General features: G+C 45.4%; 1 protein-coding gene across 4 annotated transcripts in view; it reads right to left on the reverse strand.

Annotated features, from left to right (window-relative positions):
• Positions 1 to 22: 22 nt before the first annotated feature.
• LOC118375621 (MAP7 domain-containing protein 2-like) overlaps positions 23 to 13,051 on the reverse strand; it is a 33,619-nt gene continuing 20,590 nt past the window's right edge. For 2 of the 4 annotated variants that reach the window (XM_052502086.1, XM_052502083.1), the window contains exons 4-15: positions 11,376 to 11,465; positions 8,450 to 8,539; positions 8,238 to 8,332; positions 8,030 to 8,151; positions 7,722 to 7,918; positions 7,286 to 7,424; positions 4,370 to 4,571; positions 3,322 to 3,426; positions 3,044 to 3,101; positions 2,720 to 2,864; positions 2,343 to 2,632; positions 23 to 2,258 (exon numbers count right to left, since the gene is read on the reverse strand). In XM_052502086.1, coding sequence (XP_052358046.1) covers positions 2,350 to 2,632; positions 2,720 to 2,864; positions 3,044 to 3,101; positions 3,322 to 3,426; positions 4,370 to 4,571; positions 7,286 to 7,424; positions 7,722 to 7,918; positions 8,030 to 8,151; positions 8,238 to 8,332; positions 8,450 to 8,539; positions 11,376 to 11,465 — 1,526 coding nt within the window. In that variant the 3' untranslated portion in view covers positions 23 to 2,258; positions 2,343 to 2,349. The remainder of the gene's footprint in view (positions 2,259 to 2,342; positions 2,633 to 2,719; positions 2,865 to 3,043; positions 3,102 to 3,321; positions 3,427 to 4,369; positions 4,572 to 7,285; positions 7,425 to 7,721; positions 7,919 to 8,029; positions 8,152 to 8,237; positions 8,333 to 8,449; positions 8,540 to 11,375; positions 11,466 to 13,051) is intronic. The other 2 variants (XM_052502088.1, XM_052502090.1) reach the window with 1 other exon arrangement.

The following is a 13,051-nucleotide window of genomic DNA, read 5'->3' on the forward strand; positions in this document are numbered from 1 at the left end:
TTTATAAACAAAGTCACAGATATGGCTTGATGACATTTTATTGTTGTTTTCAGCAGTTAGATCCATGCACCACATCTACAGTTATATATTCCACCAAGCTGCAGTGACAATGTTAAGTGATTTTTAGTGAATAACATTCTGACCTTAAGTCTTAAGTTTACTTAATTTACCCTTAGCATACAAAGAAAGAATTAGATTATGAACGAGCACAGAAAGAGAGAGGAAGAGAGATGGATGGACGAACAGACATGGCAACTAATTCAAGAGTCAAGCGCACTGAAGACAGCAAAGATAAACAGGCTTTCCAGGCCTTTACCTACTCCTTGACCAACTCCTTTACCTACTCTAGTCCAGTTATTGAGATACAGCATCCACATTAGAGCCATTATAGACACTAGTCAGTGCCCTTCACAGGGTTAGCTGGGTCGTGAGGAGTGGTTGGCACCTCACAGGGGGAACTGAAACAGAGATTGAAACCGTGAGGGGAGGGAGCACACATGCTGACCTACACCCGCCCCTGAGAGCAAAGCAAGGCAAGTGTTACAGTAGGATCGGTACAAGACCGTTACAGTACAGGAAGCATGTACGATTGGTCGAATTCCCAGCAGTAGTGGACAGCAGACTGAAGTGTCCTCTGTAGTGAGATAGATCTCCATGAGGTAAAGCCACAGTCATAGTGAATATAGCTGTTGACTGACTGAGCGATTGCACAGACTGATGAGATACTGTAGGACAGGGTTCACTGAATGTGCAGGCTTTTGTTCCTGCCCTAATCACCGTCTTCAGTCTGGACCATGATTAATGGACTCAGGTGTGTTACTGTAGGGCTGGAACAAAAGCCTGCACACCAAATAGCTCCAGGACCACCCAGTAGCTCCAAAGTTGGAGACCCCTGCTGTAGGTTGACTGCTAGTTGCTAGGACTGTGAGTTGCAGCATATACAGTCCAGTTCAGAGCAGAGGCAAGATAGAGATAACAGTATTTCCAGAACAGAGTAGGGATGAGTGTTTTCAGAACTGTTACACAACAGTAACTAAACCACAGCTAGCGCACACACAGCAAGCCAAAAACACATGCCACATCTTTTCAATATCCCCCAGCCCTACAAATAGCAAAAAATACAAGACTGTTCACAGTTTTCTTTTCTTTTTGCTCAGATTATAATAAGAAATGCTCCAGTGTTCCACATATTTTTTTCCGCACCACTAAAGCTAAGGCGTGTTGGTGGACAGAAGCATATCAACTGAGGCCAGACTTTTGTCTTACTATACTAAATCATCCACATCTGTAGATGAGTAGGTTTCGCCAGTTGCAGGATGCAAACATTTAGACTGGCTAGCTGAGTTCTACATAGCGATTGTAGACTCCTGGTGAACAGTAGTACAGCGTGTCAGTGGTGCTGTGATGATCATAACCGACCACCACTAGAAACACTGACAGAAAGAAACTCCTAACGTAGCCGTTACAACAAGTAGGCTGCCCCTAACCACTGATACAGGGTCAGACTAAATGTTCATCTGCCCAAAGGTAAAGGTTATAGAGGGTTAGAATAATCTGATTCTAGATCTGTGGTTAGGTGCAACTTCTACCTAGAGTTACAGCTGTGTAACAGTATATACAGGAGGAGGTGTTCTCCAGTGAAGGTGCTACAGGGTCAGTGTTAACCACATAATTAATGCTACAGGAGGATAACACAACCATATTACATCTGCCTCCAAACACTGACACACCTTTATACACAATATCATACAGTCAGGGCACAGAGAAAAAGCTTCACTTTACAGGGAGAGTATTAACCGTGTGTGTGTGTGTGTGTGTGTGTGTGTGTGTGTGTGTGTGTGTGTGTGTGTGTGTGTGTGTGTGTGTGTGTGTGTGTGTGTACATGTCAGTGTGTGTTTACATAGGTGAATTCAGCTGTAGATGTGTTGAGTTATAGATATAAGGGGGGAGCCAGACATTGAGCAGTTGCTCTCTGTGGAGTCCAGGGGTGCATGGGGAGGGCCTCTCCCCTGAAGAGAGGAGGGGGAAGGAGGGGTGGAGGTGCAGGGAGCTGGTCCCACTCTCTAGTTTTGATGAGGAAGGAGGGGTGGAGGTGCAGGGAGCTGGTCCCACTCTCTAGTTTTGATGAGGAAGGAGGGGTGGAGGTGCAGGGAGCTGGTTCCCCTCTCTAGTTTTGGTGAGGAAGGAGGAGAGCAGAGACTCCCCTGCTGCTGCTAGCTTCTCTTTTCACCCAACAGCCAATAGTCCTATACAATACCCTGGCGAAAGAGGATAATGAATATTAGAGCAGAACTGCAGTGTGTGGGATATGCAGTATGTGTGTGTGTGTGTATGTGTGTTACCTGGTTACTAGACGTCCAGTTTGCCAGGGCTGAGGCTGTGGAGAAGCTGGGCGGACCTGGGGGAGGAGCTAGTTAAGGAGGCGGGGTTATAACCCTGGATCAGCAGGTTCTTGTTGAGGTCTCCCAGGGCTGCAGCACTGCCCGGCTGCAGCCTGGGGTAGGGGGGTGTGTCTGGCAGGGCGGTGAGGTCCAGGAGGTGCTCCAGGGTTCGGGCGTTACTCATGCTATTTAACGCCTCGCTGACGGGAGAGAAGTCCTGAACAATACCCAAGTCATCCCTGGACACAGGGCTGGGGAGACAGATACAGTATGAAATATGGCTGTTAACACATGGGATTGTGTGTGCATGTGCATCTATGTGTGTGTGTGCAGCTCACCTGACGTCCATAGACTGTACCCCGTCAGACAGCTCGTCCCCTCCACAGCTCTTTCTCTCCAGGGGGCCCAGCGTGATGAGAGGGGACTCATCCTGATCCAGCTCCCTGCCCTGCCCTGCCTGGCCCCTGTTCACATCACATACACCTGAGAAAGAGGGGAGGGGGTTGGACACACCTAGTAAGTAACTCAAAACCTGCATGCATTGATAGTCAAGAGTAGCACAAAGTAACAATGCAACCCTGTCCACCACACGGGGGAGTTCTAACTGTGCCCGCAGCTGAGTCACCCTGCAGTATTTACTGTGCGTGTGTGTTTGTTTATACCTGAGGATGAGGAGTCCGTTTCACTCTTACGCGTCCTCTTCATGATCTCCTCAATCCGCTATGGACACACGCAAGCGCGCGCGCACACACACACACACACACACACACACACACACACACACACACACACACACACACACACACACACACACACACACACACACACACACACACACACACACACACACACACACACACACACACACACGAGTTTAGGGAAACAGCTTAAAGGGCAGCATATTCGGGGGTAAGGTGTGTGTGTGTGTCTGTGTGTTAACCTTCTTCCTCTGCAGTCTCTCCTGCTCCTCCTGTACCTGCAGCAGTTCTCTCTCCTGCCTCTTCCTCTCCGCCTCCCTGTGAACACGCAGACACGCCTCCTCTCTCTACACACACACACACTCACACCAACACACACACACACACACACACACACACACACACACACACACACACACACACACACACACACACACACACACACACACACACACACACACACACACACACACACACACACACACACACACACACACACACACACTTCATTAATTCCCTGAACTGATTAGAATTTCGGAAGCTGTGGGTCAGATATAATATGTAGGATCAGAGAGTTAAAGTAGGGAGTGAACTCACCTGGCGCCAGTTTCATTTCCAGGGCTAAAAGCACAATGTGGCAGATAGAGCCATGTATATAAACCACATAGATCTGAAACTGCTAGAAACATGGCAACATGGCCTTGGAGAGGTCACATATTGACTATCTGTGACTAAACATCTTCGTCACATGCAGAGGTGATGCCCTATGATTGTATATATGCATGGTCAAAGCCATGGCATTATGTGACACCATTAATTTATATGTAAAGACTCAATAGCGCATTGAAGCCAAATAGTTAAGAGGGCGTCTCATGGAGACATAACATGAGCAGATTAAGCTACTCCAGGAAGTGACGTTGCAGGCTAACTCAGTGCTGCCCCCTCTCATTGAATAACTCAAGTTGAAGGCCGATCGGGTTACTGCAGGCTGCCATGAGCAACGAAATTATCGTTGTAACTTCTTGTGTGTGAATTTAAAATCATCCTCTCAAGGACACACATATGGTGTATTAGAAGCAATCGTTGGTACCAAATGTAGTTTTTATTTACACAAAGATTCACCACAAGGATTGCCATTTTCCCATTCACTGGAATGGATGTTCATGTTTGCAATGCCTGCAGTACCGCGGTTGTCCTTGAACTTCCGTGGCTGCAATGACAGGGGGCAGTCATTCTCCCCTGGTGATGCCTCATGGTGTGAAGTTTAAGCCCTGAGCCCTGACCCCTGACCTCTCGGTCCAGCTGATCCTGCATGTCTTTCCATCGTCTCTCCTTGGTCCTTTTCTCCTCCTCTTCTCTGCTCTTTCTCTCCTCCTCCCGTCTCTCTCTCTCCTCCTCCCGTCTCTCTCTCTCCTCCTCTGCTCGTTGTGCCTCTCTCGCCTGCCGCTCCCGCACCTCCTGTTCTCTCCTCAGCTCCTCCTCAGCTCTCAGCCTGCACACACATACACACACAAACACACACAGTAAATGCACAATACTTAGCTTGACCCCCTTGTTCAAAGACGCTTAGACCTTATTTTTTGACATTTTCAGTGGTATTGTTAATATATATAATAATATAATAATATTAACAAACATGCCCCCATAAAGAAAATGAGAATTAAAAACAGGTCCAGCCCCTGGTTTGACCGTGATCTGGCAGAGTTACTCCACCTCAAGAATTCCATTTGATGAAAGGCTTGGCACACACATACTCAGGCTGACCGGCTCTTGTTCAAGCAAATGAGAAATAAGTGCACTCAGGCTATCCGGAAGGCCAAAGTTAGTTACTTTAAGCAGCAGTTCTCTCTCTGTGGGTCCAACCCCAAGAAGTTCTGGAAAACGGTTACAGACCTGGAGAATAAATCCTCCTCCTCACAGCTGCCCATGTCCCTTAATGCTGATGATGTGGTTGTTCCTGACAAGAAGCACATGGCTGAGCTCTTTAATCACCACTTCATGAAATCAGGATTCCTATTTACCTCAGCCACGCCTCTTTGACTGGCCAACATTTCCTCATCTCCCACCCCTTCTAATTCGACTAGCCCAGATGCTCCTCCCTCTTTTTCCCCTGCCCCGCTACAAAGTTTCTCCCTGCATGCGGTCACTGAGTCCGAAGTGCTAAAGGAGCTCCCTTTCTTCTTTAAGGTTGCTGCCCCTATCATCGTCAAGCCTATCTCTGAACTTTTTAACCTGTCTCTCTTCTCTGGGGAGCTTCCCATTGCTTGGGAGGCAGCCACGGTTTGTCCTTTATTTAAAGTGGGAGATCAAGCTGATCCTAACTGTTATAGGCACATTTTTTTATTTTGCCCTGTTTATCAAAAGTGTTGGAAAAACTTTTCAATAATCAACTGACTGGCTTTGTTGATGTCTATTGTATTCTCTCTGGTATGCAATCTGGTTTCCGATGTGTCACTACAACCTTAAAGAACCTAAATGATGTCACCATTGCCCTTGATTCTAAGCAATGTTATGCTGCTATTCTTATTGACTTGGCCAAAGCTTTTGATACGGTAGACGATTCCATTCTTGTGGACTGGCTAAGGAGTATCGGTGTCTCTGAGGGATCTTTGGCCTGGTTTGCTAACTACCTCTCTCAAAGAGTGCAGTGTATAAAGTCAGAACATCTGCTCTCAGCCACTGCCTGTCACCAAGGGAGTACCCCAAGGCTCGATCCTAGGCCCCACGCTCTTCTAAATTTACATCAGCAACATAGCTCAGGCAGTAGGAAGCTCTCTCATTCATTTATATGCAGACGATACAGTCTTATTCTCAGCTGGACCCTCTCCGGATTTTGTGTTAAACGCTCTACAACAAAGCTTTCTTAGTGTCCAACAAGATTTCTCTGTCCTTAACCTTGTTTTGAACACCTCCAAAACAAAGGTCATGTGGTTTGGTAAGAAGAATGCTCCTCTCCCCACCAGTGTGATTACTACCTCTGAGGGTTTAGAGCTTGAGGTAGTCACCTCATACAACTACTTGGGAGTATGGCTAGATGGTACACTGTCCTTCTCTCAGCACATATCAAAGCTGCAGGCTAAAGTTAAATCTAGACTTGGTTTCCTCTATCACTCCTCTTTCAAACCCCAGCTGCCAAACTAACCCTGATTCAGATGCCCATCCTACCCATGCTAAATTACGGAGACATCGTTTATAGATCGGCAGGTAAGGGTGCTCTGGAGTGGCTAGATGTTCTTTACCATTCGGCCATCAGATTTGCCACCAATGCTCCTTATAGGGCACATCACTGCACTCTATACTCCTCTGTAAACTGGTCATCTCTGTATACCCGGCACAATACCACTGGTTGATGCTTATTTATATAATCTCACTCCCCCCTATCTGAGATACCCATGGCAGCCCTCATCCTCCACGTACAACTCCCGTTCTACCAGTCACATTCTGTTAAAGGTCCCCAAAGCACACACATCCCTGGGTCGCTCCTCTTGTCAGTTCGCTGCACCTAGCGACTGGAACAAGCTGCAACAAACACTCAGACTGGACAGCTTTATCTCCATCTCTTCATTCAAAGGCTCAATCATGGACACTCTTACTGGCAGTTGTGGCTGCTTTGTGTGATGTATTGTTGTCTCGACCTTCCTGACATTTGTGTTGTTGTCTGTGTCCAAAAATGTATGTACTATGTTTTGTGATGCTGCCATGTTGTGCTGCTGCCATGTTGTGTTGCTACCATGTTGTTGTCATGTTGTGTTGCTACCATGCTGGGTTGTCATGTGTTGCTGCCATGCTATGTTGTTGTCTTGGGTCTCTCTTTATGTAGTGTTGTGGTGTCTCCCTTGTCGTGATGTGTGGTCCTTCTGTAGCTCAGTTGGTAGAGCATGGCGCTTGTAACGCCAGGGTAGTGGGTTCGATTCCCGGGACCACCCATACGTAGAATGTATGCACACATGACTGTAAGTCGCTTTGGATAAAAGCGTCTGCTAAATGGCATATATATGTGTGTTTTGTCCTATATATTTAAATAAAAAAATCTCAGCCCCCTGTCCGCGCAGGAGGCGTTTTGCCTTTTGGTAGGCCGTCACTGTAAATAAGAATTTGTTCATAAATGACTTGCCCCGTACTTAAATAAAGGTTAAATAAATAAAGTATTTCAAAAATACACACAACCCTCTGCACATCCTTCTGACCCGACAAACACACACACACCTCTCCTCCTCCTGTCGTAGTTTGTCCTCCTGCTCTTTCTGTACTCTGGCCAGACGCCGCCTCTCAGCCAACAGTCTAGATGCCTCCTCTGCATCCGTTGTCCCGGCAACGTTCCTGCCTGTGGGTGTACCTGGAGAATCTGTGAGGAGGGAGGAAAGGGGACAAGGTGGGGAGCAGTGGAGTAGAGGGGGAGTGGGGCAGAGACATAGAGACAGAGGACTCTGGTGTACAGCAGACACTGATGAAAGCAGTTTTCTCTGAAGTGTTCTGTTGTCTTCTCTAGGGTGGCTCAGGTTGCAGACTCTCGATCTCTCTCTCTCTCTTTCTGTCTATCGATATATCTCTCTTTCCCTCCACCTCTCTCTCTCCTCTCAAGGGTAAAGCATATATTAGTGGTGAGTTCTGAACACACGCGCACACACACATCCCTCCCTACCTGTCGCCAGGTCTCTGCTGCAGGACTTGGGGATCTTCTTCTCTGTTGGGTCCGGCTTGGAGGACTTCCTCTCCAGGGTTCCATGACCCCTGGCCTCATGGTTGCCCTCGGTTACTGGGGGTCGCTGGCGGACGGGGGAGGGAGGGTACTGTCCCGGGGCGCAGGGGGATTGGGCACGACTCTTAGTCGACCTCACCCTGTAATAACAATTCACTTTACTTGTATCTTTTATACTACGTAGTAGGTAAAGCTTCTTTACAATAAGTATATATTATAATACAAAATAAAAAACAGGAAAACCAAGAAACCTTTTGGGCGTGCCCATTGCTTTGCTATGGGCTCTGGGGAAGGAACTTCGGGTGGGAGTGGTCGGAGATTCTAGGCGTCTCATTGAAGAGTCAGTCAGACAGGAGGCGGGGCCTCTCTCTGTCTAAAAACACAAAAGAAGGAGTGAACGTGTGCTCAGAATAATAATGTAGTAATATAAATGCATGTACACACATCTATGGTACTGACTGTGGGTGTTCTGGGGGTCTTGTCTTCCGGGGGTCCATTGCTTGCCTTCCTGGAGGGGGAACATTTGTAGGCCGGTCGCTGGGGGCTGGGGGATGCTAAAAGAGGGGACACACCACACACAGCATTGTCATAATAGGGCAGAGAGACAGACAATGAAGAGAAACACACAAGAGAGAGTCATATTATATGCGGTTGCTTGGCAACACACACACCTCTTTCTGGTGAGTGCAGGGAGGCTGAAGAGTTGGAGAGGCGTTTAGTGATTGGCTGGTCCGGGGAGGGTGGTGTCAGGAAGTCACACACTGCAGAGAGATGCATGAGAAAGAGTCACCCCAGAGGGACAGGAAGAGGTAGGAGTCTTCTGAACCCACGAATACTAATACTACATTCATATTTTCTCTACATTCCCTGAAGTGTACAGTCGTTCACTTCCCCTAATGGGGAGGGTTTGGAATGGACTGAAATATGGTGGGAACTCATATATGCATATGCTTATAACAATCTTCACATCAATGAGAGAGAGAGGGATGAGTGCACACTTTAGGGAGGAGGGTAAAGAAAACAGGTCAGATATGTCTGTGGTTAGGGGCAACTTGTACCTGGAGCAACAGAGACACATCACATTACACACAAATGACATTATACACAAATCACAATACAAACAAATAGGAGACACATAATACACACAAATCACAATACACACAAATCACATTACACACAAATCACAATACACACAAATCACATTACACACAAATCACATTACAATACACACAAATAGGAGACACACAATCCACACAAACCACATTACACACAAATCACAATACACACACAAACCACATTACACACAAATCAATATACACACAAACCACATTACACACAAATCACAATACACACACAAACCACATTACACACAAATCAATATACACACAAATCACTATACACACAAATCACTATACACACATATAGGAGACACAATACTAGAACATTACTCTGCAGTTATTCTTTTTTAAATATATTTATTTATTTAACATTTATTTAACTAGGAAAGTCAGTTATGAACACATTCTTATTTACAATGACGGCCTACCAACAATGACGGCCTACCAACAATGACGGCCTACCATAGTTAGTGAACAACTATGCCACAAATTCACCAAAACATCTGACACACTGATTGTGCTTCAGTTTGACTTCCGTGTTGTATAGTAAGAGACTAATGTATGTTCCATCTACAGTGCATTTGGAAAGTTTTCAGAGCCCTTGTCTTTTTCCACATTTTGTTACGTTACAGACTTATTCTAAAATGGATTCAATGGTTTTTTCCCACTCATCAATCTACACATAATAGCCCATAGTTCTCTACAGATCCTCTCATGCTGTCAGGTTGGATGGGAAGCGTCGCTGCACAGCTATTTTCAGGTCTCCAGAGATGTTCGATCGGGTTCAAGTACGGGCTCTGGCTGGTCCACTCAAGGACATTCAGAGACTTGTCCTGAAGCCACTCCTACAGTGTCTTGGATGTGTGCTTAGGGTTGTTGTCCTGTTGTAAGGTGAACCTTTGCCCCAGTCTGAGGTTCTGAGCGCTCTGGAGGAGGTTTTCATCAAGGATCACTCTGTACTTTGCTCCTTTCATCTTTCCCTCGATCCTGACTAGTTTTCCAGTCGCTGCTGCTGAAAAACATCCCCACAGCATGATGCTGCCACCACCATGCTTCACCGTAGGGATGGTGCCAGGTTTCCTCCAAACATGATGCTTAGTATTCAGGCCAAAGAGTTCAATATTGGTTTCATAAGACTAGAGAATCTTGTTTCTCATGGTCTGAGAGTCCTTTAGGTGCCTTTTGGCCTTTTACTGAGGAGTGGCTTCCGTCTGGCCACTCTACCATGATGGCTTGATTGGTGGAGTGCTGCAGAGATGGTTATCCTTCTGGAAGGTTCTTCTATCTCCATACAGGAACTCTGGAGCTCTGTCAGATTGACCATCGGGTTCTTGGTCACCTCCCTGACCAAGGCCCTTCTCCCCTGATTGCTCAGTTTAGCCGGGCGGCCAGCTGTAGGAAGAGTCTTGGTGGTTCTACATTTCTTCCATTTAAGAATGATGGAGGCCACTGTGTTCTTGGGGACCTTCAATGCTGCAGAAATATTTTGGTACCCTTCCCCAAATCTTTGCCTCGACGCAATCCTGTCTCGGAGCTCTACGTACAATTCCTTCGACCTCATGGCTTGGTTTCTGCTCTGACATACACTGTCACAACTGTGGGACCTTATATAGACAGGTGCCTTTCCAAATCATGTCCAATCAATTGAATTTAACACAGGTGGACTCCAATCAAGTTGTAGAAACATCTCAGGGATGATCAATGGAAACAGGATGCACCTGAGGTCAATTTTGAGTCTCATTGCAAAGGGTCTGAATACGTATGTAAATAAGGTATTTCTGTTTTTTATTTTTTAGACATTTTCTAACATTTCTAAAAACCTATTTTCGCATTGTCATTATGGGGAAATGAGGGAGATAAAAAGTATTTAATCCATTTTAGAATAAGGCTGTAACGTAACAAAATGTGGAAAAAGTCAAGGGGTTTGAATACTTTGCTGAATACACTGTATACGTTGATACACATGAATACACACACGGATCCTCCAGCACAAAGGAGAGAGGATGGTTTTATGTTAGTGTGTGTCTGAGTACCTGTCTCGAGGGGTGGGGGTTGTCGAGACTTCTGCATATCCTATCAGCTGTGTATATGTGTGGTTAGACTGCTGCAGGCAGACAGGAAGTATGTGAACTCTCTGTTCTGATTGGAAGGAGCTAGTGGACCCCAAAGACCAAAGTGAGACAACATGTGTGGTGAAAACAACCATATCCATATTCATGCACAGACCCCCCATGGGCACACAGGAAGGGAGCAGAATTCCCTGCAAAACACACAGCATACAATCTGATAGGACGAAGGATACTTGGGGCAAAATAAAACAAATGCATGAACATTATTGTGAATACAGACACAATAGAGCAGAGTATAATTATTTATTGCCCCGAAGGAAGAATAAATGTTGTGAACTAGCAATACAAAGCATAACACAAATGCAGCCAAACACAACAACAGCACACTAAGGGTATCAGGTGGTCTGTACCGTTCCTGGATTGGTTGGGACTGGCAGCAGAGGCGGGATGATGAGGCAGAGCTGAGCCAATAGCATGAGAGGGCGGGGTCTTAGGGTTACCTGTTAGCAGGTGTGGCAGAGCGGAGAAAGCAAAGCATTACACACGCACCTGGGTGTTGCAATCCTACACACACACCTGAGTATAAAATTATATGTACATATGTACTGTGTACGCACACCTATGTGGTGCAATTGTATCCATACATACATACACACACACACACACACACACACACACACACACACACACACACACACACACACACACACACACACACACACACACACACACACACACACATACATACATACATACATACATACATACATACATACATACATACATACATACATACATACATACATACGAGTCTCTGATGCATACACAGACACACACATGAGACCGGAGCCTGCATGCTGCAGCATCAACTGATCTCAGTTCAGATCTACCATCCATCTGCTAGTTAGAACACCAGTGATGTAGAGTAATGGTAGAAATCAGTAATTGAAGAAGAATGGAAAAAGGTGGTGATACTCCAGACTGTACCAGGGTTGTATTCACTGTAAGAGACACTATACAGTAAGATTCTATACAGTAGATTTCTATACAGCAAGATTCTATACTGTAAGATTCTATACTGTATGATTCTATACTGTAGGATTCTATACAGTAAGATTCTATACTGTAAGATTCTATACTGTAATATTCTGTTATGTAAGATCCCATACTGTAGGATTCTATACTGTAATATTCTGTTATGTAAGATCCCATACTGTAGGATTCTATACTGTATGATTCTATACTGTAGGATTCTATACAGTAAGATTCTATACTGTAAGATTCTATAGTGTAATATTCTGTTATGTAAGATCCCATACTGTAGGATTCTATACTGTAGGATTCTATACTGTAATATTCTGTTATGTAAGATCCCATACTGTAGGATTCTATACTGTAGGATTCTATACTGTAATAGTCTGTTATGTAAGATCCCATACTGTAGGATTCTATAAGGTATTGTTGAAGAATGTGGTAAACTAGGTATTCTACAAGAGGGGCTGATCCTCTACATCTGCCTAGGCCTGATAGATGAAGTGTGTGTGAATCATTGATGGAATTATAAATGCACCAGAGTCTGGCTATTGCTTTGGTACTGCTCACTGATGGCTGTGTCATCGCTGAAAACACACACACTATACAAATATAAAATGTAATTGCAACTCCTATAATAACCTTATCCATAACATTGCCACAACAGCACGGGTAGACAGATTATGAGGGTGTGTGTGTGTGTAGAGAGACACCAACCCAACGATGGGTGTTTACATACGCAGTAAATATCACCTGTCAATTTGTGTGTGTGTGTCAAGGTTAGATACGTATTTTAGGCCACTGCTGGGAATCAGGCCTGTTTTCCAACACACTGATGCTCACCTCAGGAATACACAACATCAAACACACACACTGATGCTCACCTCAGGAATAAACAACATCAAACACACACACACTGATGAGGGAGGGTTGCAGCACTTCACAGAAACAGCTGTTTCCGGAGATACCCAACACACACACACATCAAACACACACACACACACACACACACACACACACACACACACACACACACACACACACACACACACAC

The sequence above is a fragment of the Oncorhynchus keta genome, chromosome 4 (genome assembly GCF_023373465.1).
Source record: "Oncorhynchus keta strain PuntledgeMale-10-30-2019 chromosome 4, Oket_V2, whole genome shotgun sequence".
Classification (NCBI taxonomy): Eukaryota; Metazoa; Chordata; class Actinopteri; order Salmoniformes; family Salmonidae; genus Oncorhynchus; species Oncorhynchus keta.